Raw genomic sequence first — 27,415 nt, forward strand, 5'->3', positions numbered from 1 at the left:
GGCTGGCAGGTTGCTTAAAGACATGCCGGTAACCAACTAAGGTGTTTCTTTGATCCAATTCTGTTTATTTACATCAACTTTAGGAAAACATAACATCCCTTATTTATGGTAATTCCTTGGTAGCTTCAATCTTTTCTCCTCTCAGTTTTCTGCCTTAACAACACAACAGCCAGAAAAACCTCAACAGCATTTCATCTGCTTTTCTTTCATGCCCAGAAAAGGTACCCACATTTGGGACTAAGCCTGCAGTCTAGTTCATTGAAGAGCCTTAACTGTCTTTTTTTTTTTTTTCCCTCCGTGGTTGTGCTTTTCTGTCTTGATGCAGAAACAATGCATTTGGAGGAGGAGGTGAAAGCACTGAGAGGTCAAAGCACAAAACATAAGAGGGGAAGCGCTGTTATGTAGGCAGAGTAGTGAATAGGATAGATGAAGTCACTGTACATAAACAGAGAAAAAATACATGCCTCAGGAAAACATGGGAAGCAAATAAATATAGTTGAAGAGGTGAAACTTAAAATGGAGATTCACTTGAGCACTTATCCATGTTCACAAGGCTTTTTCTCCCATGGTGCCCACAGCCACATGCAACAAGCTTGTGGAAGACAATCCCTCCCAGTATGTTATATTGGGGGGACAAAAAAAAAATCAAGCTTTTTATAAATCTGAGAAAAAAGGGAAGGATATTCTGAATTTGTACTTTGTTCAGCTGAAGATAGAAGTGCCTTTCTGTTTTCTGCTCTCCTTTTCCTAAGCTAACCTAATTTCTCCTGATCAGAGATTGAGTGATTTATTCTAGCTTCTGCCAAATGTCATGGCAGCCAAAAATCTGTCAGAGCCTATCCTCAGCCCTTCCAAGCTCTGCTATTCCTATGAGAGCAGCTGGGACAGGTGCTTGGAGAAGGGTATTCTAACTTTATAGAAGGGAAAGGTTAAGGTCCTTAGGTCACATTTGTTTTCTGCAGCTTTATTGGTTTCATACCAAACAGGAATCTGGCTTCAGAATTATGATGGATGAGTCCTTTGTCTGACTCGCTGATCTGGACAGAAGCGAGATAAGTGAGAACTGGTCTGGCATTTTAAACTAAGGTCTATCAGAGAAGCATTTTTTTCTGTTGATGTAAATAAGAAGGTTACATGGAGGCACACCAGATACACAGAAGATTGAGCACTCTACCTAAAAATGTGCACAGAATGAAAACAACCCATGCACACAGAAGCCAAAGAAACCCTGTCTGATCTTCCACTCATTTAGAGCCTGTTTCGATAGATGAGGTGGGATTTGAGTGGGTGTTGAAATTTGGTGCATATCCTTTCCTGATGTCTATGCTGAAAGTGCAGTTACTCTAGTTCTCCTGGGCAGGTACAAACACCATTTTCAAAGACTGCAAGGTAATGATATCGTGCCAGGAGACGTGTCACAAATAAACACTGAATTGAAGGCGTATTTGTAGTGCCTCGGTAAATCAAGCACCGATCCAAGTTCTTTTCACACTTTAGAAGTTTAATCCTGAACTGTACGCATTTTCAGAATTTAAAACTTTGGAAGGGATAAATCCCCCATTGACAATCGCCTTATTCAAAACCTTGGACTTCTCCAAGGATAAATACATCTTTGTGTGTGTCAACATGAAGAGTGATAGCACAGTTTACAAATCCCTCGCTAAAACAGAGATTCTGTTCTTACTATGGATTTCCAATGTTTTACGTGTCTTTAAATATTCTGCACCATAGCGTTAATCTCTTTGCGGGCATGTGTGTGCTTATGTAACTGTCGCTGCATCAGGCCCCATATGGTTGCCTTACTGCATGGGAGCATGAATGTGCTATTTTAATTCTCTCTTTACTGCTTTCATCTAAAAAAACAACTTCCCCGTCTGGTCCATGACTAGATACATAATGAGGGTTACTATAACCTGAAGAGAAGTGAAAGCCAGAGGGAAAGTGAGAATGCATCCAGAAGAAAACATGGTGGAGGGTTCTTGCACTTCACTGCTAAGTGTGGAGTGAGTGGTGGCCTCTGTCAAGTGCCTGTTCACAAATGGATGCAGTGAGGGACATGAACAAGAGGAATCAGAAGTTCTTGTGTATCTGCAAAGAAATAATCTCACAGGGATACAGAAATGTGATGGGATAGCTAACATGACTGAAGTGTTGCAATGGCTTTACATCCATTTTTTTTACAGCCACCCATACTTCTTGGGAAAGCCAGGCTGGAAAAGCAAAGAGGAACAGTGTTGCTCTGTGTAAAGGAGGGGCTCAAATACACAGAGGTTTGCCTGGAAGCAAGCCATGAGCCAGTCAAAATCTTATTGGTAAGGATCAGAGGACAGACCAACATGTGTGACATTGTGGCATGTAACTGCTTAAGTTACCTGATTAAGAGTACAAGGAAGATGCAACCTTCTTTAGACACATCATTTTCACAGGCCCTGGTGCCTTGGGCTTACATGACAAGGTTTTGGTAGCAGGGGGGCTGCAGGGGTGGCCTCTCTGAGAAGAAATCAAGACTTTAAGCACAAGAACATTATTTCTCTAGGTTTGTTGTATATAATAACGGGAGAACATTTTCTCCAGAGGGCAGTAACTAGACTTCTACTTTGACGTATTTCATAAAGAGACCTATATAATCTCTACCAAATACTGAGGAAGCCTATGGAAATGAGCCTCCTGTGCCTGAAGTTAGTCTTTGTCCATACCCCCTGATGTTCTGCTTTATACCATGTCCTTATATAAAAGTAGATCAAATAACTGGATTGTCATAAAAATATAGCAAAGGTACTTGTACAGACAGGGAAGGCTTTTTTGATGAAAATTTCAATTTTGAACTTCAGGAGATGCATGATGATATTAAATTATATCACAAGCATCCCTATGGTTGCGAAGACAGAGATAAAAGCAGAGTATGGACTTATTCTGCCTTCATTTCTCTCTCTTTGACCACCTAATCTAATGAGAAAATGAAGAAAAAAAAAAGTATTTAAATATTAACACTTCCTAGCTTTAAAAAAGTAGTCTTTTTTTTTTTTTTTTTTTAACCTTTATTTACCAATTAATCATTCCATTTTTGTAGGGAACATTTCGACTCTCATCCTAGGATGCTTATGAAGACAGGTAATGTACATTTAAAATTTGCTTGGGTACAAACACAAGATTGGATTCTTTGTGAGTCAGAAGTGAAAGCAGAAAAAAATAATTTTCTGCTAGACCATAAGACAAGTTAGTCAAATGTCCAATGAAACTTGTTTACACAGCACTGTAATAAATAAAAAGATGTTATATATGTGCATCCTAATCACATCGCCAGTCTAAAACATTTTATATCACCCTGAAGATGCTTTAGACAAGAGTTTAAAGCTAATTTTTTGCTTACCCAGGTGCTTTTTTCTTCTATTTACATGCCTTGAATATGCACAAGGTTAACTTTGAAAGAGGTGATGCATTCCCTCTGTGCTTTCCATATTGGGAAAGATATTTTGGATATGTATCTGTTTTATCTTTATTTAAAAGGACTTCACAAATAAATTGTTTCATACTTCTCTTCATGATCAAAAGAGAAAAAGACCTCAGTAAGCCATGATCAAAAGAAATTTAAAAACAATCCTATACTAATTCATTTTAGCAAAAACAAATAAATGCAAGTCAAAGAAGACTGAACAGACAGATGGCAAATAAAAATCATAAATAAATAACAATAAAGTTCTGACTGTGCATAAGGCCTTTCATGCAGTACAAAGATTCTACAGAGACAAAATCAGCTGCAAATAATGTTTTTACTCTTTGTGTAAAACAAAACTTTCTGCTTAGGACTGAAAAAATGTTTACTACAGATACCTTGTTTCTACACTTTTGCATGGATATTTTTGCCTCATTGTGCTAGATATGCACAATTTTTACAAAGGAGAACCATTGGAACAACCAGCATGAATGTTGGATGAGAATGCCCTTGGATTTGAAAAGAAAAAGGAAAAAAAAGGAGATGTTGAAATGCCAGTATCCGTAGTGCAACATTTGTTATAAAACCGTTGAAATTAAACTATTGGTAAGTATTTAAGTTCAGCAATTGATTCAGTCTTGAACACTATTTCAAAGGTTGTGCCTTTCTCTTTAGAAAGTATGAAAGTGCAGTAGATTACAAGCCTACAAAGATTTAGGGATACTTTGCTCAGTGAGTAATAGTACTGATTTCCATGGATTTATCAGGGTAGCAAAGTTTATTATGTTCATTATGTGTGCTCTAAGGCAATTACAATGCTGTAAATATTCAGTAATTTATCTGTGTGGCAGACCAATAATTAAGTCTATCAACTAGAGGTAACAAACTCACTGTCCAGTATTTACTTGCTATTTTAAATAAACTCTAATATGCCTGAGATGATCACTATCTTCACTATCTTATTACACAGAATTTACTCAACAGCAAACAGGGGATAACTGACTTATATAGGTGATGAATTTAAAAGCTTTGTGAGAAAAATCTCTGTGGGTTCTTTCTAAAATCAATGAGGAAAAGAAAGTTCTCCAAGATAAAAACCAGAGCAGCTTAATTAGGGTCCAGCTCTGAACCACCTTTTGCAGGACGCTTTCAATTAGCTATAAAGAAAGCCTGGGGAAAGATAAGTTTTATGAAGACCCTCCTTTGACAGTATAAAATTGGAGCCCTGGCTGCTGGAATGGTTATTATAGTGCAGAACCTTAAATTAATTACCATTACATCTGAAAAAGAGGAAAAGAAAAACTAAGATATACCCAAATGGATTAAAATAGAATGGACAATAAACAGTTACACCTTCTAGTCCTAAACTTCAAAATAATGACTTGGGAATAAATTTTATAGGATGTCCAAAGTGATTTACAGATTTATCATTCTCCTCCAGTATTAGTATTACCATTGGACCCTGAGGCCACTGTCAGACTTTTCAACAGATACTGTTCATACATCTTCAACAGTTTAAAGTCTAGGAAGACAAGTGACATTAGAGAGGAGGACAGAAGCCTAAACTCATATACACATAAGCAACATATATGCTATATTACTTACCTACATCTAGCAATGTCTTGCATTTTATAGATAAGATTGGTGGGATAGCATGTTATTTAGGTTGCTTGATATTTCCTATTACAGTATTCTGCACTTAGCTGCATATAATCTTGAAAAAATGTATTAGCTTCAATTGAAACATTTTTTCATTCTGAGGCCAGACTTTGGGAGTATCTGTGTCAGGCTGATTCTCCTCTCCCTGAGGTTAACTATAGGGTGAGGTAGATTTTAACTCATGTAAAAGGTACTCTGAGGGCTATTTGCCCTGTAAAAATTTGGTAATCAAATACTTTGAATTAAGGCTTCTAAGACTTGCCTTATCTAATTCCATGTAAATACATCTAAAATTATCCAGGCTGGAAAACTTACAGTGTTGCCATTTACACATGTTCTTTAGAAACTTCTGATCTTTGGCTTGGTGTAGATGCTTTCTTTGTTTGGTGAGCCTGCTGAAGCCAATGCAGAGTAATACCTCCTATGCAGCCACTAGTTTGGATGGCTGTGAGCCAGGAGGAATCCAGCAGCAAAATCTGTACAAAGATTGCGAGTGCTCTCCTCAGTGTTCAGTGAGCACTGAAAAACTGTAGACCTGCAAAACTAAAAAAGACACAAGTTGATCCTAAATGGGTTGGAAAAGACACAGCCTGCCAGAGAGAAAAAAAAAAAAAAAAGAGCCGGGGACCCGGAAGGAAACCTGGCAAAAAGTACAAAGAAATGACCAGAGTGGACAGGGAGCCAAACTAGCTGGCAAGGTATCAGGGTAAAGAAACTGTAGAAAAGACAGGGTACGGCTGGACAAGAAGTTCAAAGACAGGTATAGATTACGGCAGGTGTCTGGAGTGAGAGGAGCTGTTGGAAAATGCCCTGCTGCATCCTGTAACCATGGAAAAGGCAGAGGAGGACTCCTGGACAAAGCCTACTTCATCAGCTGAATAGTCTCCTAGTTATTCAATTAATTTCTTAATAAAGGATTGACAGATAATGCTGTCACATGGACAGGGAAGAAATAGCTGTTATTTATGTGTTAATTTCAGAACTCATATTATCTCAGATTCTCAACTTGTAAAATATGCTGGAAGAGAACCTCGGTGCCAAGACAGGAGGTCTGTAAGATTCAAATCCCCTTTAGTCTCAAGATCTCTAGTGATAAATGACCAGTATGGCAAGAAAACCCTAATGCGATACTTAATCACAAATTACTATAAACTGATACAAAACAAGGCAATATAAATTTGAGTTTGATCAATCTATGAACGTGATTATTTGACATGGCATCAGTAAAACTAAGTGACCTTAGCTTAAAAAATTCTGTATTTCTGTCTTCTGCTTTTAGTAAAATTACACAGAGCTACGCTTTCCCCTTGGAAAATAACACACTTCTGAGCACATGCAGCAATACAGTAGCAATTTCTCATTTTCCTGTTTTATACTGGGGCTGTATTTATCTTTCAGTATGATAAATAACAAATTCTACAGACCTCTGCAGGTTAAACGATGCCAGAATATAGAAGTGGCAATGCTGTTCCATATTACAAGAAAAATAGATAAAATGTAAGATACTTCAAAGTATTTTCAGAAACTTTAGATTTTGTTATTGATATGTAAATAAGTGATAAAACATGACAATGATAAGGTAGTTTTCAGTGCTATAAAATTTATACAGAGCAAATTATTTTCACATATATGTGAGTAAAAGGAAAAAGGGGCAATACCTCCCAGATCAAACAACATTACCATAAGTTTCTACAAGCCTTGAAATACCTACACTGACACAGCAACTCTGTTCAAAACATTTCAGCTTTCTGACAAAACAGTTGAGAAACACATTCTGAATTGCTCTTTACCAATTTCTTTCTAACCCTCCAAAAAGACTTTATTATTCTATTATGTAAGAAATAAGTGTTTTGAGCATTACCAAGACAATAACATGAACCTCTGGCCCTGTCTGCTGCCTTTCATCACTCTCTTTGAATACTCTAGCCTACAGGTTCAACTCGGCTTTTCATGTTGCTGCTAAATACCATACCTAGCAAAATCGAAGAAAGTGAGCGCACACCCCCAGCACCACAAGAAGTGACAAACATATAATCACGTTTCCTATAACATATAATCAGGAGCACGTAGTAAATGATCAGAAAAATCTATTCTCTCATCTTAAAATCGTCTAGCATATTAGGAGTTACTTGCTTTTACAGAATTTTAAATTGAAACCGTGATTGTCAAGCTAATGGTGTACTTTTGAATTTGTTATTCTACTTAGCGATTGTTTAGGCTTTGGGATTCATTCTGATGTTGTCCCCGATGCAGGTTTTTTCCCCAGTTTCTATCTGTCACTGCAACGAGACTTGCTTTTTAATAAAGTCACATAGTTAATTTGCTAAAACCTCTTAGAGTAAATCCTTTTAAAAACATTTTCAATGAATTTTTAAAAGGCATGCTACAAAAACATTTTCAATGAATTTTTAAAAGGCATGCTACATAATATTATACTTACATATATGTGAGATAATTACCATGCTAAGCACCCAATTTACAATATGTAAAGGCTGTAATGTTTTGCAAAGCAATTGTTCTATCTTTGCTAAATTACAACCTTAATTGTAACTCCGCAAATGTTTCTAGGCATCTGTAACAAACATTATGAACAGGATGGTTCTGATTATGCACTTTTTTTTTTTCCCACAGATTACATCTTCCTTATCTAGTTTACCTGTCTTGCAGCTCTGACAAATTTCAAAGCAGAGGAGCACCATCTAGTTGTTTCTACACCAAAGCTGCTGCCCTTTTCCTTAAAAGTATGTACTGCTTTTGACAGTATTCTTTTCAGAGGTTATTATTAACAATAAGATGGTAAAGAATCACAATATATGTATATTTATGTATAGTTAGGCATGAACTCCCTTTGTATTAATATCTATTTCTACGTGAATATAAGAAGACATTCAAGCAAAGAACTCAGCCTATTAGAATTTGCTTGGTTCTGTTGCTTGTGTTACAAGCCAAATTTGGTCTAGATACAGAATATCTCAGCGTCATACATCTGCAGGAATGACCTCAGGAATTCCCTTGTCCTGTTCTCAGGGGTGTGAGAGTGACCTGCTCGCACATGCTGCCTCTGGCAGATTCCTCAGCAGCAGATGTATAACATACAGCTTGCTAATGTGGGGTGCGTCCCCTCCATGGCTCTTCAGCCTTTCCTAAAGTAAACACCTACCAGTCAGGTGGGTTTATTTTTTTTCCACTTTTAAATTTAACTAGGAAAAACGTACAGTGTTTGGAGCAACACAATCAGGATTTTTACTCCTAATTTTAGCAGCATTCTCCTTATTGAATACAGCATAGGTATTTTATGCAGATTGCAGAAAAGTGCAGAGTCAGGATCTTTGTAATCAGCTCACCCACAAACCAATACTGCAGACTATCCACTAAAAAAAATTAAGAAGGATAATTTTACCTATGAATTCTATAATTTGTCAGCATGCTTCCATGTGGTATTTGCATTAGTACCAGGAGAAAAGAAGTGCTTGGCAAAAACGTATTACCTAAAGAGACCTATATAACTCTGCCTATAAAAGAATCTGGCAGGAGAACTAAGAAGGTCATTGTATCATTTTTACAGTTTCCCAAGTGAAAATTATCTTCATCCTGAAAAACTTCCTAAGGCTGCATATCAGAAGGCACCTGGAGACCTACACTATATTCTAGACATTAATTTAAGAAATCCAAAAAGACTGTAATACAAAGAAGAAAAATCGTCTTATCACAGGCATATTTCTTTGCCCTTGACTGTTAAAAAAAAAATAAAATCCAAGTTACAAACTAAACAGGCTGAATCATTGGACTGGGACGAATAAAATCAGCTATGTATTGACCTATTCTCAGAGACAGCAAGTAAACCGAAGGTGGAGAATTATGCACAAACCTATAGACTTAATTAGGGAGTTGCTACGGGACAGCAAGAAAAAGCAGAAAGCCCATTTATGCATGTCTTCTGTATTACAGTAGAGCTTGTAAATCATTATTATTTGACTGAAGAAATAATGAGCTTGAGAAAAAACACTCCAAGCCATTCAAGGTAGAAGCTTGTCTTAACCAGTTACACAACACACTTCATGAAAGTTGATACCCTGAGAAACAGACGGATGCTACAAATGCAATTCTTTGAAGCAGACTTTCGGGACTCCTAGAGAGGTCAGGGTTTAATACAAAATGAGCTGAAGCATTCTAATATTGGAAAAGAACATTTAAAGTTAAAATTACCAAAATGTTTTTTCATGAACTGGTGCTAATGGTAGGAATGTTCTTCTCTGGGTTTGTTTCTCTAGGAACTGCTAAACTAGAGACTGTAGGGACTGAAAGGAAAAATCCTTTAAAACAGCAGATGCCATCTCATTTTCTATTAGGAACCTGGGACTCTGCTGACCTTTCGTAATGTGGATCCTGAAAATTATCCTGACCAGTCATATAAAATAGAAAATAGAAATAAACAAACAAACCCAATAACAATAAACACAAATATTAAAGACCAGGTAATTTTATATTTATAAATTTACTCAATACATTTTATAGAACTTTATTAAGATCGTTATACTAGCACCTACTATGTTTCTTAAATCAAAGCCTGGTAACCCTGAACTAGTTAAAAGGAGCCAGAAAAATCAACAGAGGAAATAATTCAATATGGACATCAGTCAGCTACCCCCAGTGGAAGTAGAACAGCGTGTCAGAATATTAAAACAAAGTCACTGGCAAATCTCCAAGACAACAGCTGTACCATACACAGCAAAGTGATATATCATAACAAACGATCTCTGTAGGAACAGAGACTATCTAAATAAAGTCCAAAATGTTTCCAATTCTGTGCTTCTTGGGAAGATCTATGATAGCCAAGGATGCTTTTGATGATCAGCCCCAGATCACTATGTGCTTTCTGCATCCATGCAGCAAGTCCTTCAAACATCTTTCCTAAATCCCAAGGAGTGGGGTGTCCTTGTATGAGTTAACCCTTCCACAGGTCTTTGTCAGATGCAGCAAGGCCTTCCTATTGCTGTGTCAACCTCTGTTTGCCTAAACTACACAAATCCATTGCTCTACCTTACTGTTGCCGACGCTACTGCCTTTCACCAAGTACACTGAACCACAACGTGTTACAGCATTAAAAAAAAAAAAAAAAAAAAAAAAAAAAAAAAGGTTATGCCTGAGACTGGGGAAAGCCTAGAAAGAGCAGGAGCCCTGCCAGAGCTGTATCTAGAGAGAAGCAAAATCCAGCTCGGTAATATCCCTTTTTATCCCCAGCCTTTATTCAGGTATGAATTGTCCCGCACATCTCCAGTGGGTCGTTAATTCCTCATCTGCTCTGAGCTGAGGAACGAATACCAACCTTGCTGAGAAGTGCAACCTTGGCAAGAGAAGTGCAGATGCCTCAAGCACTCAGAAATATCACCCATACTAAAAAATTTCAAGCCCGCTTTAGGGTCAGCAGGTTTATACTGTGAGACCAGGATTGTAGTTATTTTTGGGAAGGGGAGCTGTCACTCTCCATGAGAGAACAGTAAGAGCCTAGGGTTAAGCTGTGCGTAGGACTCCAATTTTCCACCTGAGCTATGAGTACACCCACCACAAGTGCCTACCTTTTTGTTCACATAACACAGACTGCTGCAAGCTGCCATTTATTCTCGGGTCCTCAGAAGCAGCCTGGAAGAGGAATGCTCTAGACCTGACCTCCCTCCTACACCTTCCTCTTCCAATGCCGCGGTGAGCTGCTGGCTGAGAACCAGGGGGTAGGGAGCTGCAGAGGAACCAGCGCTGCTGCGGCTGCTGCGCTTGGTCCAAAATGAAGTTTCCGGGCTTTTTGTTTGTTTGTTTCTTTTTCAAGAGGGAAAAGGCAGGACAATGGCAAGGTCAAAAGAGCAGCAAGGGAGATGTTATAACAGAGTGTCAAAGGAAAGTGCATTAAGCACTCTGGCAGTGGGGGATAGACAGCTCTAATCCATTAGGGAGTAATACTAATTGTTATTTTGTTTTTTAATGGTCTGTAAAACTATTGGTTCGCTCAGCTTACTGCTACAGTATTTAAGGAAAGACTCAGTTTAGATAGTTAGCAGCCACTCCAGTGAGCAGAGACTGACCCCTTCCAGGTGGCGGAGAGAAGTGCTGTGCTGGTGGGCACGCGGATGGTGGTGCCGTGCAATATTAGCACAGGAAATTTTACACTATGCATTTCTGCTACTGAGGAAGGTCCTTTCTTCTCTTCTTTGCGTATTTAGAAGAGAACCCATACAGGCATTAAGTAGTGTTTTTGTTTTGTGAGTGCAGTTGGCCAACTTGGTAAGTATATTACAAGGCTGATGATTCCCCCTATAATTTCATGACTTTTTTTTTCCCGTGATGATTTTTTTCTTTTTTTATATTTATTTTTTTTAGTGTTTGTGAACAAGCGTGTAGCCAACAGTCATTGCCAAAGACTTGCTTCCTTATTAACAATCTTCCCTGGACCTCAGCCACGTCCCTTCCCTGCTACCCTCTCACTTTTCCAAACCCCTCTTGCTCTCTCTGCTTCCTCTTTCTGTATTGCGAATACTGTTGATGGGAGAGGAAACCTCTCTCTCCTTAAAGAATATGTACTACTCCATCCTGTTTACTTCACGTTCAGAATGACCTCCTGGTCAAAACAGCAGAGCAGCACCATTTTATCACAATGAATTACAGCCCCTTGAAACAATGAAACTGGAGTTGAAATGTTTCTGCTGAGTGTAACAGGACATAAGGGCACCCAGAAAAGAAAAAGCAATGAACAAACATTAACTAATTAATTCTTACAACATTCCTATGCTACAGGGAAGTAGGAATGATTAAATCAGACTGATAAAACAGATGCATCTCCTTACACCTTGAGAATACATTATTGCAGGTTTCTCACATTAAAAAGTAAAAGTGTTTACATTAATTCCCCACCACCACCTTGTTGGTACCTGTTTATATGCAGCAATGAAATCCTTCAGTCATTATCCGTGAATCACTTTGGTTACCCTTAAATTTAGTAAATAAGATTTTTATCTCTGTTGGTCAGATAGCCTACTTTCAGAACAGGACAGCAAGAACACTCCTATGATGTAAAATAAAACTGTTGCAAAAATTGCTAGCTGTGTTTCTTTCTTAGTTTCTAGGTGACTTGTGAAATTCAATTGGGACTGAAAAGTTATATAAGAATAGTTTTTTACAATGAAGAAACTGCTTTCCCTGAAGCATTTCAGATTAATGATGCTCCTGATTTTCTCTTTGTCACCAAAAGCATTGATCAGCTTTGATTCATGTAAAGACCATCTTCTGTGTGCTTCTTTCTTGTAATTTGATGGATATAATTTAAGTTTCTAAAACTGAATATGCTTGTTTTATTAGCAGAAGGGTTTTTTTCTTGATTTTTGCTTTCCACTCCCCACTCCCACTGCTCTTACCCCCAAATTATGTACATTTCCCATCTTCTACAATCAAATATAACTTTTGCAGCACTACATGTTATATTCTGTCTTCATAGTCCAGGCAAACTGATCCTGATGTTACGATCACAGACAGGTCTGGAACAAGGATGTGATTTTCCTTTTTCTCTCTGACACCAGATATGAATAAAGATCTGTTGTTTTGTTTTGTCTGGTTTGTGCTTTTTTTTTTTTTTTTCTCATACAACATAGGGTTACACTCTGGAAAAGCATGGATCACCACTAAATAATGCAAAGACCAGAGGCCATGTTTAACACTGCTGTCAAAAATGAAGCTGTAGTTGATAATATGCTGTCTTTGATAGTGAAGCGCACTTACGAAGTTTCTCATCTGCAACACCTCCTTCTGGCCCCTTCAACTCGCTCTAAATTAGATCATTAAAGTTACACTCTCAAAAATGAGTCTTGGAGGAGAAGACAGTACCTTTAACCCACATGCAGACTACAACGTGTCATGAAAATTGAACAGCTTGCTGCCACTAAGAGATAGCATCAAACAATAATGGAATGGAATTAATGTGTATGAATGGAAGGTGTAATTTCTTTGGTCTGTTTCACCCCCAAAGATATTTGGTCATGGATGTACTGCACCACAAAATCATACGCCCAGCTATTCAAGGTCTCTGCATCTGAAACAGGAGGAAGCAAATGTTATCCTTGGTGTTGTCATGACATTCAAAAATGCCCCTGACATTTATCATACCGAGAACTATGATGAGCCTAATTTGTAGTAGAGCTGTCAAACTGCATAAAGCATACATCATCCTAGTAGTATTTTCACTGTGCTTCTAATCAGACATATTGTATCCAAAGTTCTCCCTTTATAGGGGCTTCCTTTATTGTTGACCTCACCAAAAAGACATAGACCTCACTCATCCTATTGTTTCTCCTTAGCTTTGCTGCTCCTGGATTTTCTCTCTGTAATAACACTTTGTCTTTTCCTCAGCCTCGAGAGACATTCAAATCCTTTTTATAACCCAATATATTGCCAGTAAGAACTCCTTGTTCCACCAGGAAAGCAAAGCAGATGAATTCTACATCTCTGAGTATGTTCCTAGAGCAGGAATCCTTTTACAATCTCATTTGAGACTTTATATACTACTTTTTATTTGAGCAAGTACGGTGACGTGACTTTTTCATAATAATATACTCACTTGCTTTTTGACTCATGCAATTTTTCTGCTGTCTGCAGGTCCTACATGAGAGCGTGTAATAAACTATGTCTTTGCTTCAACATTCTGCCTTCCTTTAAAATGTCCGTTTAGACCTGATTTTTCCAAACCAATTAACAGTTTTAGGTGCTCAATCCAAACATCTCTAAATATCTCCTTTCAGAGGAAGGTAGACAATATTTTCTAAGACAATCTGTAACTTAGCAAGATAAAAGAAGTTAACAAAGGGCATGAACATGCAATGAATTTGTTGTTCCACTGTAACAATGTGTGTACGTACTTTGCCTCTTACAAACAATGCTATCTCACTAGTCAGTAAGAAAGGGTAATCATTCATTTGCTTCTAGGTAAGAGGAGTTACTTTTGGGAAGCCATTAGACAAAGCTTTTGTGCTGTAAAGGAACAGTGGACTTCCATAATGACTTCTCTATAGGCCTGTATCTTCAGAACAAGATGTTCTATACAGTAACCACACCAAAACATAGATGCCCAAAGTTACCATAAAAAGTCAAATCACAGGCCTGTAGCCTACTACTTATGCCCAAACTGTTTTTACTGTGAGCCTTATCCTTAATATCTTCAGCATATGAGTGTCGGGCCTTCCTTTCTCACCTACCAAAACCAAGGTGAATACTTCAACTGGATGAATAGAAATCGGTTTCGAAAATGTTACGTAGCTCTGCTGGGCTACATGAAAGAAAAACTTTTTAACTTTTCTAACTTTACATATGGTAATATAACATACGTGTGATAAATTAACATGATACAGCAAGAACAAAGTAATCTTGTAGTTCACATGTTTTAGCGTTTAGCTTTGTGTTACACAATATATCAGAACCACATTTTGTGAAAGAATACAGGAACTGAAGTTGCTAGATAGTCAAAATAATCTTACTCCTGGACTTTGTCCAAAATAAACTTTGTTTTAAAACCTTCGATACCTTCTATCTATACGTCAAATTCCAGTCCTGCTACCAATCTGTGGCTTTCAATATTTTCTAATCTGTGGATTTCTGAAGTTTTTATAGTACATATGCATGTTATTTTATATTTTCTTATCCATGGATTATTGCATAACAAATAATGTTCATATTGCAAAACCCTTAGAAGTGATCTACGTATCTGTAGCTCACAGGGTAGAAACAATGACATAATAAATACAATTCACGAAGTGTTCTGCAAGCATACATAATGGCACTGACCATTCCTAACTGGGGAGCACTCTTTTACCTTGTTTCATATGTTTTGAATAGCCTTACAAACTTGCTTACTTTTGTGATAGGTTTTGTTGTATTATGATGATCCAACTATATTCCCTCTGTGCCCCACTGAAAAGGGAATTTGAATTGAACTTCAAAAAGCTGAAAAGCAAATGGGTTAATCTTTAGCACTGCCAAGTCTCCAATCTGCCATTTACCGTCTTCCCTATAATCCATTTCTGAATTTTCTTCCACTTAATATTGGATGGGTCATGTTCATTACTGGCTTCACTAGAATTACATAAAGGATTAGTTTGACCCCTGATGACTAAAAATATATGATGAGCAATGGAAACAATCAAAATGGTAAATGGTTGTTTATCTAACATTTGTCTCTTGTTCTGGAACAGTAAATTTTGCTGTTAGCCTATAATCTGCTTGCATATGTAACAGTATTGAGAGTTATACTTAATTCTGTTGTGTTTCTTCCATCCACTTACTCTGATAATGGATAAAACTAACTAAGCAGAGCTAGAGGTATGTAAAAACATTTTGCAGCTTATTCCTGATACTGTATGACTTATTTGAATAGGACGGGGAAACAGAAAAGAAGAGTGAAATATATATATATGGAGAGAGAGAGAGAGACCAGCTATTTTATTAAGATATAAAGCATAAAAAGGCATTAGGCAACGGGAACTCAAGTTGACTCTATCTATACTGTTTATAAATACTTACTGCACTAAAAACTAAGTGCTCCCTAACATTCTGGAAGACAGCATTCTTAATGATGATCTGTTCTTCTCTAAAAATATTGGGTTGCAAGGGGTGAAGGCTAGAAAAATATTTTCACTGGCCTCATCTACAGCATAAGGTAAAAGATGTCATAGACTGCTGTGAGCATGCAGTTCCACAGCATCTTAAATTGTTCCAAGTCTGATGTTTTTCAGCCCCTTCCTTAAACATGTCACCCTGTCCCCTGCTTCACACCGACATTGTTTCTCAGAAGTCATGTGGTGATCTAGTTCAGGGAGGTGGTCCTGAAAATTCAAAGGTTAAAGAATAAGTTTGTTTGGAAGGGATTTGGGGAGTTTGTCTAGTCAGGAACAATGCTGAACTGAGAACATGTTTGCTTGGGTATTTCTGCACTTGGCTCTTGAAAACTCCCAAGAAATGATATTCCACAACCTCCCAGGGCAACCTGCTGTGCTGCTTGCTGTCCAGCTGTCTCAGCCTTTTCCCCAGAGGACAAGTCACCCTGATGGCCCTTCTCTGAATTTGCTCCAGTTTACCCATGTCTTCCTCCTACAGGAAGACCCAAAACTGGACTGTATTACTGCCAGAGATCCTTCCTGCCCAGGTGTAGGACTTTGGATACATGCCTGATGAATTTAATGAGGTCTCCATTGGCCTATTCATGTCCCTCTAGTTGGGGACATTCACAGACATAATGGATTCTTTTCTTACATCATTAAGGCTCTCACATACTTGAAGTTAAGAAACATATGCCTGTATTCTGGGTCAGAGTTTACTTAACCCAGTAATCTCTTTCAGATAGACTCTCAACCTATCTATGGCTTCAGGATTTCCTAAACTAACCATAGTTGTGATACATTTAGTAGCCTTGGTATGTTTTCCTTCCAGTATCCATTTGAATTCTGTGTCCACTTTTGCAACCCACAACACCTGTCTGCCAGGAGTTCTTCATTTCAAGTTCCTCTTCTGTGGAACAAAAAGGCACTTTTCTTGTTTGTTCTGCATCTGCTTTCTGCTAATTTCTTTTGATGCCCCTGTCCTTTATTTGGAAAAGCAAGTGAACAGCCACTCTCCCCAGCTGCACTCTTCAGGCCACTCATCTTTCTATAGGCCCCTATTATATCTCCCCTCAGTTGACTATTTTCCAGGCCATTTCTAGGCCAATTCAATCATACAGAATCTATTCCATACCTTTGATCATGCTAGTCACTTAACTTAGGAGACAAGATCTGCCGACCGTATGCAGGCAAAGCATAGTTACATGAATAATAGTGCTCCTTGTTTAGCTGTCTATTCCTGAAGAAACAGTAACAGTGTGTTCTTATGTGTACCACTTCAACCATAAGACGCTTCCAAAGCTCTGACTGGCAAGTAAAGCACTTCAGATGCCTTCAAATGAGCTTTGGTCACTCATGTCAGAGAGATATAAGAAGTTTACACTTACCATTGTTCTCTTTCCTCTATGTATTGCTTCAGGAGCTGAGTCAGCAGCAGCCAAGGTGAATCAGCACCTTTCCTGCCTCAATTCACAGCCTGAACTCCAAATTTACCCTACCATTACTTTTCCTGAGACTCACATAAACTGTGGAGCTCGCAGCAGGAGGTGGAAACTTCTTAAATTGCTCTCACATGTATCACCAAGACAGGCCTGAACATACACAAAAGGATAGTGTTTTTAAATGGTATCTTTGGGGCTGCTTTACCAAGTGAGAACAGTGAAATATTCTCGTGAAGTATTTTCGGTACCCTTCCTTAATGCCTTAATGTCTTCCATAGTCCACATCTGCATCTCCACAAAGAACTGGATGAAAAGTAAGCAGTTTTTGGTCAGTAGTCCAGTTCTTCATTGCTTGGGAATATCATAAACCTTCACCGTAGAATTTTAGTACTGAGGTCAGAAAAACTGGCTTTTCTTCCCCTTTACAGCTGCTGTCATAGCCTGAACCACAGGCAATAAAAGCTGTTTGGAGGGCGGATGCATAAGCCTTCTACACCAGCAAGAACAACACGGACACCTGCTTATTAGCATGTTGTCAATTCATGCTCTCAGTTATATGATGGGCTGTTATTTTTCAGCATGGTGCTGTGTTTTTCTTCTGTGATAGGCCTTTAGGGTCATAGTATGTCAAAGACATTGTCTCACTGGGTGAGTTAAAACTTACAAGGGTAGGTCTCTGTGCTATTATCAGCCTTTCACAAACCCAAAATAAATCTAATGCCGTGTCAGCAGATTAGCTGTGGTTCTAAAAGGAGTGATTTCTTAAATTGCAGGGTGGAAAGAGACAATAAAATAAAATAAAATAAAATAAAATAAAATAAGACAATAAAATTTGTGTCATTGCCTCAGCTAAAAGAAAAGAAAACAAAACTGCTTTTTCCTTTTCTGAAGGCCTTATACTTAGCACATGTAATTTTCTTGATCATGAATATCAGCATTGAAAATGAACAAAGTCATGTCATTGATGAGAACATTTAACAATTTTGTAAGGCTACATGATCCCTAATATTACACTTCCTTGTGACAAGAAATAAATATCCCTCATATTTTTTTCCACCTACTGTCAAACACAAATAAGGAGCAAGACTATCAGTAAAGGTTTTTGACAATGATAAATACACATCTATTTGATAAGCTTATATAACATTCTTTTTATAATATTGCACACAAAGATCCTTTGACTATTGAAAAAATATATATATTTGTTTCCTTGTTTTATTACTATAAACTAATACTCTACATAATATATACTAAAAGAAACAGTAGAAATATAAGAATTTCTTTTTGTCTGTTTAGACTGAACTACTTTGCAAAACAGAACTTTCACTATTCTGTGGAATAGAAGTACAAAACTAAAACACATCTTTTTAAGCATCAGTCAAACGAGGAAAACAGGAAAACAAAAAAGCCACTGTTGGCACTCTCAGGAGGCATTCTGCTTGTGGAGAAGCAATGAGACTAGAATGCCACTGAGACTACTGAGGCGTGACTCCTATATGTATTTACAACAGTGTCAATACAAACTACTGACAGCATGAGTGTCAGATTACTATTCAGTATGGAAAATGGCAGTGTCATAGTATCATTTCAACAGTATAGCCGCAATTTTGAGCTATATTAGCATCACTTTGGTCTTGTTTCCTGGTCTGTAATTCCACTGTGTGTCATCAAAATTCACTTCTAACCAGCTGGAGCTGGCCACACCTGGGCTCAAAGACATCTTCCTGGCACAAACTGGTCAGGAATGATTTTGCTGACTTTTATAACAAGTAGGAGAAGAGAAACAAAAAGGAATATGGGGGGCAACATATAGCACGGGGAAGGAAAAGACTAAAATTGTCAATGACATAAATTCAGATTCCAGTAAACACACTACCATACTACCCTTTTTTTTCCTAAGAAAATTATTTTCTGGACAAAGGCAAAAAAGATTGAATCTACTTTACTGTTTCATTTGATATGCAATAAGTTACTACCTCACATGAAGAAATGGTGGTGTTCAAGACGTCCTAAGTAAGGAAGGGAGATTGGGGTAAGGTGGATCACACTGGACGGAGAACTAAAGAAGATTCTAATGGTGATCCTGAATGAGCAGTTAAGATGCAGTCTTAGTTCCAGTTAAGTCTTAGATCCAGTTAAGATCCAATCTTAGTTGCTATTTTCATTATAAGCTTGGAAATAAAGTGTGTGCTAATGAAATTTGCAGATGGTTTGAACAGAGGCCTTATTAAAACCGGAATATAGAAACAATTGGATGAGCTCACATACTGGAATGCAGTGAAATTAGAAACTAATAAACAGGCAGCTGCAATGACAGACCTCATCAGCTAGAAATATTAGTCTATCACAGAATAATTAAGTGGCCCTGAGAAAACAAACATGTGATCCTAGGATAGATCACATAAAGTATATCTAGAAGTTCAGTATTAACATCATGGTACATGGCAACTGAAACACTACAATTTTGTATGCTACTTAAGAGAGTCACATTCAAACTGGAAAAGGTACTGACAAGAACTGTTACAGTTACTGAGAAAATGAGGAGCATACCTTGACTGAAGACTCTATGATGGTTGAAGATGACGATCAGAGATGCTTTCTGGAGCTTTCTCCATGCAGGCAACATGCGCATTTGCAGCTTCTCCAAGCATTTCTTCCCACATCTGCACCTATAATGGCTAAGAAGCATTTGACAGAAGACATCTCCAAATATGTTCTGATATACAAGCACACAAGTGCTAAATAAACAGATTGACTCACTGGGATTTGCGACTTTTGGGGGAAGTAATGCAGCTCAAATTTTTCAGTTTAACTGGGATTCATAGTTCACACCATGAACTGTTTTGATGCCTAGGAAGCATTTATAAATTCATGGAACTCTTATTTCTTTGGAACACAAGCTATTCTTTGTGATTAGGATGTCAAGTGAAATGCAACTTTTACTGGTCCTTCCTTTTCAGACATAATATAACCTGGAAAACTCTTTCTTCACAGTGCAGCATTTTGTAACTTCTATGTCATAGTAAGTACTGATTGTACAGAAACCATGTCTTGTAAAGCCTGAAACAACCATGAAGTCAAAACCATTTCAGAGAAAACTCAGTAAATTCATTGGATACTTTCAGTATGGTACTTACTTGCCTCTGTAATAAAAAGGTGGAAATCCGAAGCCCAATGTTCTTTGAGTAGTCCTTTGCTCTGATAACAAGATATAACAACTTCTTGTAGCCATTAAACTTCACTGTCTCTATGACTGGAGAATCAGAATATACAGCTCTAATTGTACATTTCAGCATTTCCCTCTTTAAAGTCTATTTAGAGCTACTATAAAACCCGCTACTACTTTTCAGTTAAAGGCTCAGACACATCCCGCGTTTTTTTTTTGTTTGTTTGTTTGTTTGTTTGTTTACTGAAGGTCTTCTAGACTTGCATCCTAGATTAAGTATTATGCTTGGACACATGTACAAATTGATGCATTTTTTAATTATGCTGAAACTTCCCTCAGTCTGGATTTTATTATTTATTTTTTTTTAAGTTTTATTAGAATCGCTGGCTCTAGGATCTTGATGTTTCTGTCAGCTTTGGTTGTGTGGATTGAGTGGATTTATACCACTGACACACCTAGAAACTATTTACCAAAAAACTGTAGTTTTCACAAGTATTTTGAAGCTATTACCACCATTTTCTTAGTAGTTTTCTTATGTCATAGTTTCCAATCCCACACAAATCCAAAGAGACTGTGTGGATGTATCCTATTTTGAAATAACGTTACTCATACATGCTGTACAGAATTTGATGTGCTTGCTAATTTCCTGAACATCCCAGTTCCATTACATGTTTTTAAACTCCACTGACAGCTCACAGCTATTTACTAATTCTACCCATAATCACTAATTTAGCAATGGTTCTGAATCTAAGAAAGCACTAACATGTGCAGTAACTTTGTTTTGCACCTCTATTGCTTCTTAATTTCTGCTCCATCATTTTTCAGATGAAGAGGATTGCACGTTGAAGGTTTCAGAACAGCATTGGTTTATGTAACACTACAGCAATGCCAGTGCTTCTGAGTTGTGTACACCACGTAATGAAGTTGCACATCACCATTTTATTTTCAAAAAGGTGTGCTCCTTATTTCTCATTGTGTATGTCCTTATGCTCACTAATGTCATTATTATTTTGCACTAGGGAAGACATCAGGCTTTCTATATCTTAATTCCCTCTGTCATCACATTTGCTACACTCCAGCTTTCTATCACAGAGGCCATTTTCCATAAGGATGGGCTCACTGTCCTCAGTAGCACAGTTGCCCTCATTTTTGACACTTGAACAAACACCGCCTGGTCACTCCTGTTTGTTAATCCCCATTTTGTTGACTTGCTCAGTACTTTTTCCTCTGAACACACCGGGTTCAGAGGGTGCTGATTTTCTGACACACCTCTCTACCGAATAAAACTCTTCCGAGAAGCCTCCTGAAGAGAGCACACCATGAACGTGGCCACAAAAACCTCATGCGCTGCTTTGCCATAGCTTCCTCTTTTTCAAAACTGCTTTACAGAACACTCCGCTGGCTCCCCCAGCACTACATTCAGCCGGAGCTGCTGGGACAGAGCCCTTACTTTACTCATGCACGGCCTTATCTTTAAAGTTTCACCCCCAGAGCCTCCCATCAGGCTCCGAAAGGCGCTGCCCCGCAGTGCCCGACCCCCAGGCCTGCCCCCGGCCGCCATTTCCCGGCCGGCACGCAGGCGCGGCGGGACGCTATGCAGGGCGCAGGCCCGGCGGAGTGGCGCGGAGGCGGGTTTGAACGGTGGCGGCTACCGGAGCCTGCGGGGCCGGTGCTGCGCCCGGCTGCTGATGGAGCCCGTCCTGAAAGGTACTGGCTCAGCCGCCCTGAGGGGAGCCCCCGGGATGGGGAGGGAGGGTGGAAGGAGGCAGGAAGGAGGAGGCCTGCGGCCGGGGCCGGGGCCGGGGCCGGGGCCGGGGCCGGCAGCCGCCTCGGAGAGGGCAGGGAGCCACCGGCCGCGGCCGTCCCTGCCCGAGTCCTGTGGCCTGTCTCGGTTTCTCCAGCTTCTTTCTAAGTTTCTGCCTCGCTAGATTGCCCTCTATGACTTTCATTTTGCTGCCACCTTTGAGATCTTGTAGCATAAGTGGCCTTCTCCAAGAACCCAGCTCTTAGAGCTCTTCTAGTTCAAAGCACCTCCAAACACTTCCTGATTTTCCTTGCTTTCTACAGTAGAAAAACTACAAAGTGTTTTGTCTCCTGTTGGAGTATAGTAGCTCAAATTGGCTAATTATTGTACACCATACCTTTGATCCTGCTGCAGGTACACGCTGAAGTAGAGCTCTCCTATAAGGTCCTAGTTTGACCCTCACTGGTAGGCTCCAACCTGTTTTTCTTGCAGAATTGTAGCTGTGAAGGTTATGAAGTATTTGATGCAAGAGGAAGACATTGTTTTGCGGTTTTTTTTTTTGAACATGAGTGCAACGTTTTTCACAACAGAGCAACCAAGCAAAAAAAGTAACTGGCAAAAAGTTGTCCTGGTACTCAACCAAAACAAACGTGGGTAAAAACAGTGAATTGGAGTAGACCTGACTTAAGGTCCCATAGATATCTGATATTATATTACTGATCATCATTTTCTTGCTTCTGGTTTCACTAAGGAGGTTTTTTAAGTTTCATAATTCTCTTACACAGTAAAATAAATAAATAAATAAAAATCTAGCAATTACAAACACATTAATCTTTATAAAATACTACAGTTAGAGCATTTTGGTGTTATATACTTAAAAAGAAGACATGATACTATATCATAATGATTTGGAAGGGCATCCCTAGTAACCAAAATAGTTAAACAGTGTTTGCTAAGGATGAACTTTTTAAATTTAAATTGATGCTTTCAAATTTATTCATGAGTTCTGAGAACTGTCTGGCCTGCAGTTTGTTTAAAGTTGGTTTTGGTGAACTGGCATTCTTCCAGTTTTCAGGAATTCTCCTGATCCACTATTCCCAAGGGGAAATTGGTATGGCCAATCCAGCTATAGGTCATCCTAAGTCATACTAACGAAGGAATTATTACAAGTTTCATTTGCTTATCCCTCCATGTCATCTGGGATTGTGACTTTTTTTTTTTTTTTAGACTTTCTCAGCCCAGGCTGATTTCATTCCTTGAAGAGATTCTTAATCTGCTTGATAGAGTAAGCCGCTTAAATGCGATATTCCTGACGTTCCATAAAGCAGTTGACATGAAACTTTATTAGCCCCTGTGATAAGTACTTAATTTCAGGGTGATTCAATATCATAAGGTGGAATTTTAAGTCAGTTGGAAATTGTTAAATGATGTTTCTGCTGAGTTTTATGGAGGTTTGCTGAAAGAATAATTCCATGGCTTTTATTTCATTATGTTTGGTCGTCTGTGTTACAGCAACTATTTTTAACATTTTTGGTTACCCTGAAGATTAGCAATGGTTTAATCACATGGGTAACCAGTCATGTAAAGATACTGCTTTGCTTGTTAAGCTGGTAATGTATTTTAAAAAGTGAAAAGTTGTGTAAGAACTGTCAAACTTCTTAGTTTGTTACATTTCAACTAACTTAAAGGACAGCAATACTCTAAACAAAAAACAACTGTTGCTAGCATGCGATGCTCAGTTTATTAAAAACTATACTTCACAGAACCATAGAATCGTTAGGGTTGGAAAAGACCTCCAAGATCATCTGGTCCAACCATCACCCTACCACCAATGTCACCTACTTGCTACTGAATGCAGTGTGTATTAAAGCAAATTTTTGTTGGAAAGGCAGTTTAACTAGTTTTACCTTCGTGAACTTAAATAGCTGTTGTTTTTCCTCTTCTGATCCAGGTATTTGTGCATTTGTAGAAGTTTGGTCATCTAACAGAACAGAAAATTATTCGAAAGCCTTTGAGAAGCAACTTCTTGACATGGGAGCAAAAGTAAGGAAACTTTTTTTTGAAGTAAACAGAATATGAAAACTCTTACTCAGAAACTAGCTTATTTGTTCTGCTTGTTTATTTCTTTGTAGTAGGAGTTTTTAAAGGGCAGGAAAAAAAAAATCACAAATTCAAATAGATGAGCATGCTGTAAAATTCTTATTAGTGGCAGATGGGAAATGCATTTAAAGCCTATCTATTTAACAACCTCTTTGCATGTTAATACTCTAGCAATATATCTCATTAAGTATTATATATACTATACAGGGGACAAACCAAATCTAGGGGTAGAAAACCTAAGTTATTTACATGTTTTGTTTTCTTTAACTTCTAGGCAGCTGGTCTGTTGTTACCATGTTTTCTAACCTATGTACTGTTACATTTTATTCTTCTACTAACTCTCCTACAAATGTGGTTCGCTTCCAGAAAGTACTAGTAAAAATACATCTAAGATGTGTCAGTGATTTTTCCATATCAAATATACTTGAGCTGTAGGTGCAAAATGTGTTTAACTGCCAGCTGTAAAATTTCAGCTAGACACCGAAGTCAAACTAGCATCTTGCCTTCTTGCACATTATTACTGGTTAATGGAGATTTTTACAACCCACATTATGCTCTAAATAACACTTGTGTGAACTCCCAGTGCTTTTTAATTGTGCATATGTAGGTGTATCTCACTGTCATTTAGGAAGTTTTGCTAACATCTCCAAAGTCTCTCTCACTGTATGAATTCAGCTAAGGTAGCATGCCAGAACAATAGAAGAACTGTTTTTATTATAAAAGGAAATAAAACTCACAATAAGTAACTGGAGTAATAAAAATCTCTTGTTCTTTTGGGCTGTGCTGTGAGATCTGTTGGATTTTGTTCTAATGGCTTCAGGTTTTTCTTGTGGAAAATATGATAAGGCTTCAAAATTCTGTAAGTGCTTTGAGTTGATCTTAAAGTAGCTGGGTGTGGTGAAAGGTACAGACGAATGGTACAGATGCGTCTGTTCAGCAGATCACTTTGAAAAGGGGTGGTCCTTCTCCATCATTATTTCGTTCCTGGCCAACACTTCCTTCCCTTCTATTGGGCTGAGCACATGATAAGAAACTGGCATGGCTCACTCTGTCAGGAAAGAAATTTCTAATTTTGTTTTCTACTAGAGTGTTGGTTCAGTCACACCAAGTTAAGGTCAGCTTATCAACACAGGACCCCCAGGGTAAGGGATGAGACAAGAGAGGGGACTGCTGCATGTGACAATACCTTGACTGATTCACTCTTCATGGTGAGAGGGAGGCCTAAGGTGGTGCTGCTCCATAATTTGGAGGCAAAGCCATGTCAAGCATCCCGTCTCCTTAGGCTGTGGGCTGTGAGCGTGATACTAGCATAAGTGACTGTGTTTGTATCTGCAGTCATAACATAATCTGAAAGAGACTCATTGGTCCTGTATACCTAGATACATAAATCTCTTGCTTTTTGTCTTCTGAGGAGCAGTAAATCAGCTTGCCATCAAAAATATTTGGAAAAGCTAAATAGTTTTCTTAAAGCCAAAAGTAGATCCAACATGTTTGGAGGCAAATATAGTGGCTCAATTGAGAATGCAACAGAAATCTACACAACTACTTCCATTTGGCTGTGTTGAGGAGGTGCTGCTGTAAGATATGAATTATTAATGTGATGACGTCAGTACAATCACAACTGATCAAACAGTTTTATGTTTAGTTACAATGAAGTGAAATTTTGGTTGTAAAGAATGGATTTCTAGAACTAAAATGGTTATCATTTAGTTATCAGTAAAGGTTGGTAACTGAAGATTTGTAGCACAGTGAAAATGTCAGTTGTGACCCTAGCTGTACTGACTTAAGTTTTCTGTATTTCTCACTCTTTTTAAAGTGTTCCCATATGATTAATTTTCTTAGCAGCATCAACCTCCCTTCCCGCAGAACTAAAAGTGATCACTGTTGTTGAGAATTAGTGTAAACGATGAGGTTAGCTGTAATCTAAGTCTGTGAGTTCTTTACTAAGTTAAAGATATAATTGGCATTTTTCTGGATAGTAACAGCTAATTTCTGTACTGGGTGTTACATAGGAAATCATGTTGGGCTACTTAAATTAAAATGTAAGATTAGTGATACAGCTAGGGTAGGCACATGAAAATGGTAATCTAGAAAAAGTAGTTAGAAAATAAAAGGCTACTCTAGCCCTCTAGCTTGTCTTGTGTTGGTTTGACTAATCAGACTTGGGCTTTGATTGCTTCAGCCTTCTTTGTAAAGATGGGAAAGATCAAACAAGTCCTTAATATAATGTTTTTATGCTGTTGTTTTATCCAGAAGAACAGGCTTTCTAGTTTCATTAATCTTTTCTGATTTTCAGACTCAAAAATCTGCTCTCTGTTTACTTCTGCAGGTTTCAAAAACTTTCAACAAGCACGTGACTCACGTGGTCTTCAAAGAAGGACGTTCGGCTACATGGAGAAAAGCACAGAAGGCTGGTGTAAAAATAGTTTCTGTACTATGGGTGGAGAAGTGAGTACTACTGAGTATAATGAATGTGACCTGTTCCAGAGAATAGATTCTGGTATTATTTATTAAAAAACTTAAAGTGCACTACCCATTTTTTTTGATGTACTTGAAACAGTGATAAGTCTATGAGTAATTGATTACTTTCCTATGACACTATTTCTATAATAAAAATACCTTTCTTCCACAGAAAGGTACCATGTTATCTATTGAAAAATGAATGTGTTGAAGTAGTTGCATGGTATATTTTTTAACCATGTAGTGTTCTACTCCTTTGCTCTCAGATAGCATGCATAGGCAGTGAAGATCAGATATTTACGTTGGATAGAATTCTTCCATTTCCACATGAAAAAGCACACTTCTCCAGGGACAAAAATGAAGGAGGTAATCGTACCAGTTCTGTAATTATTTCCCATTGAGAGAGTATCTCATAGCAAGAAAAAAAAAAGATTCATATCTGGCTTTTAAGACATTTGGCAGGTTCAGCATGGCACCGCTTGAAGATTCTCAGCTACCACAAGGAAAAAGTTAAACTAAAAACAAACAAACAAAAAAAAAGAAATTTCAGCTTTGCAGCCATCCATGAGAAAATTTGTTTGTAGTCCATGGCATCTCCTCCAAGTTTAAGTTTTGTGAGGCCTAACTTAAATTTCAGACAAAGTATATAAAAAAAAAAAAAAAACCCTACTAGTTTTTAAGAATATGCATGTTATACTTGAACACTCCTTTTGTTTATTTTTGTAAATTACTGTGATGAGAGACCATGTCCTATATCAGTTAGATATCACATGCATAGAGAATTAG

The 27,415-nt window shown here is 38.0% G+C and overlaps 1 protein-coding gene and 1 long non-coding RNA gene across 5 annotated transcripts in view; one reads left to right on the plus strand and one right to left on the minus strand.

The window, feature by feature from the left end:
• Positions 1–4,613: 4,613 nt before the first annotated feature.
• Positions 4,614–21,729, minus strand: LOC121068607. Of its 2 annotated transcripts, XR_005818985.1 has the most exons (4): positions 21,595–21,729; positions 20,297–20,357; positions 19,710–19,828; positions 4,614–5,635 (listed from the first exon to the last, which is right to left on the minus strand). It is a non-coding gene; the product is annotated as an uncharacterized LOC121068607 (long non-coding RNA). The 2 variants fall into 2 exon arrangements; XR_005818986.1 differs by lacking the exon at positions 21,595–21,729 and having other exon boundaries at positions 20,297–20,422.
• The window catches only part of MCPH1 (microcephalin 1), a 128,345-nt gene continuing 122,602 nt past the window's right edge, over positions 21,673–27,415 (plus strand). For 2 of the 3 annotated variants that reach the window (XM_040553911.1, XM_040553910.1), the window contains exons 1-3: positions 21,673–22,032; positions 24,021–24,112; positions 26,499–26,617. In XM_040553911.1, the coding sequence (XP_040409845.1) occupies positions 21,783–22,032; positions 24,021–24,112; positions 26,499–26,617 (461 nt within the window). In that variant the 5' untranslated portion in view covers positions 21,673–21,782. Of the gene's footprint in view, positions 22,033–24,020; positions 24,113–26,498; positions 26,618–26,895; positions 26,996–27,415 lie in introns of those variants that run through there. The other variant, XM_040553912.1, reaches the window with a different exon arrangement.

Source organism: Cygnus olor, chromosome 3, assembly GCF_009769625.2.
Source record: "Cygnus olor isolate bCygOlo1 chromosome 3, bCygOlo1.pri.v2, whole genome shotgun sequence".
Taxonomy (NCBI): domain Eukaryota; kingdom Metazoa; phylum Chordata; class Aves; order Anseriformes; family Anatidae; genus Cygnus; species Cygnus olor.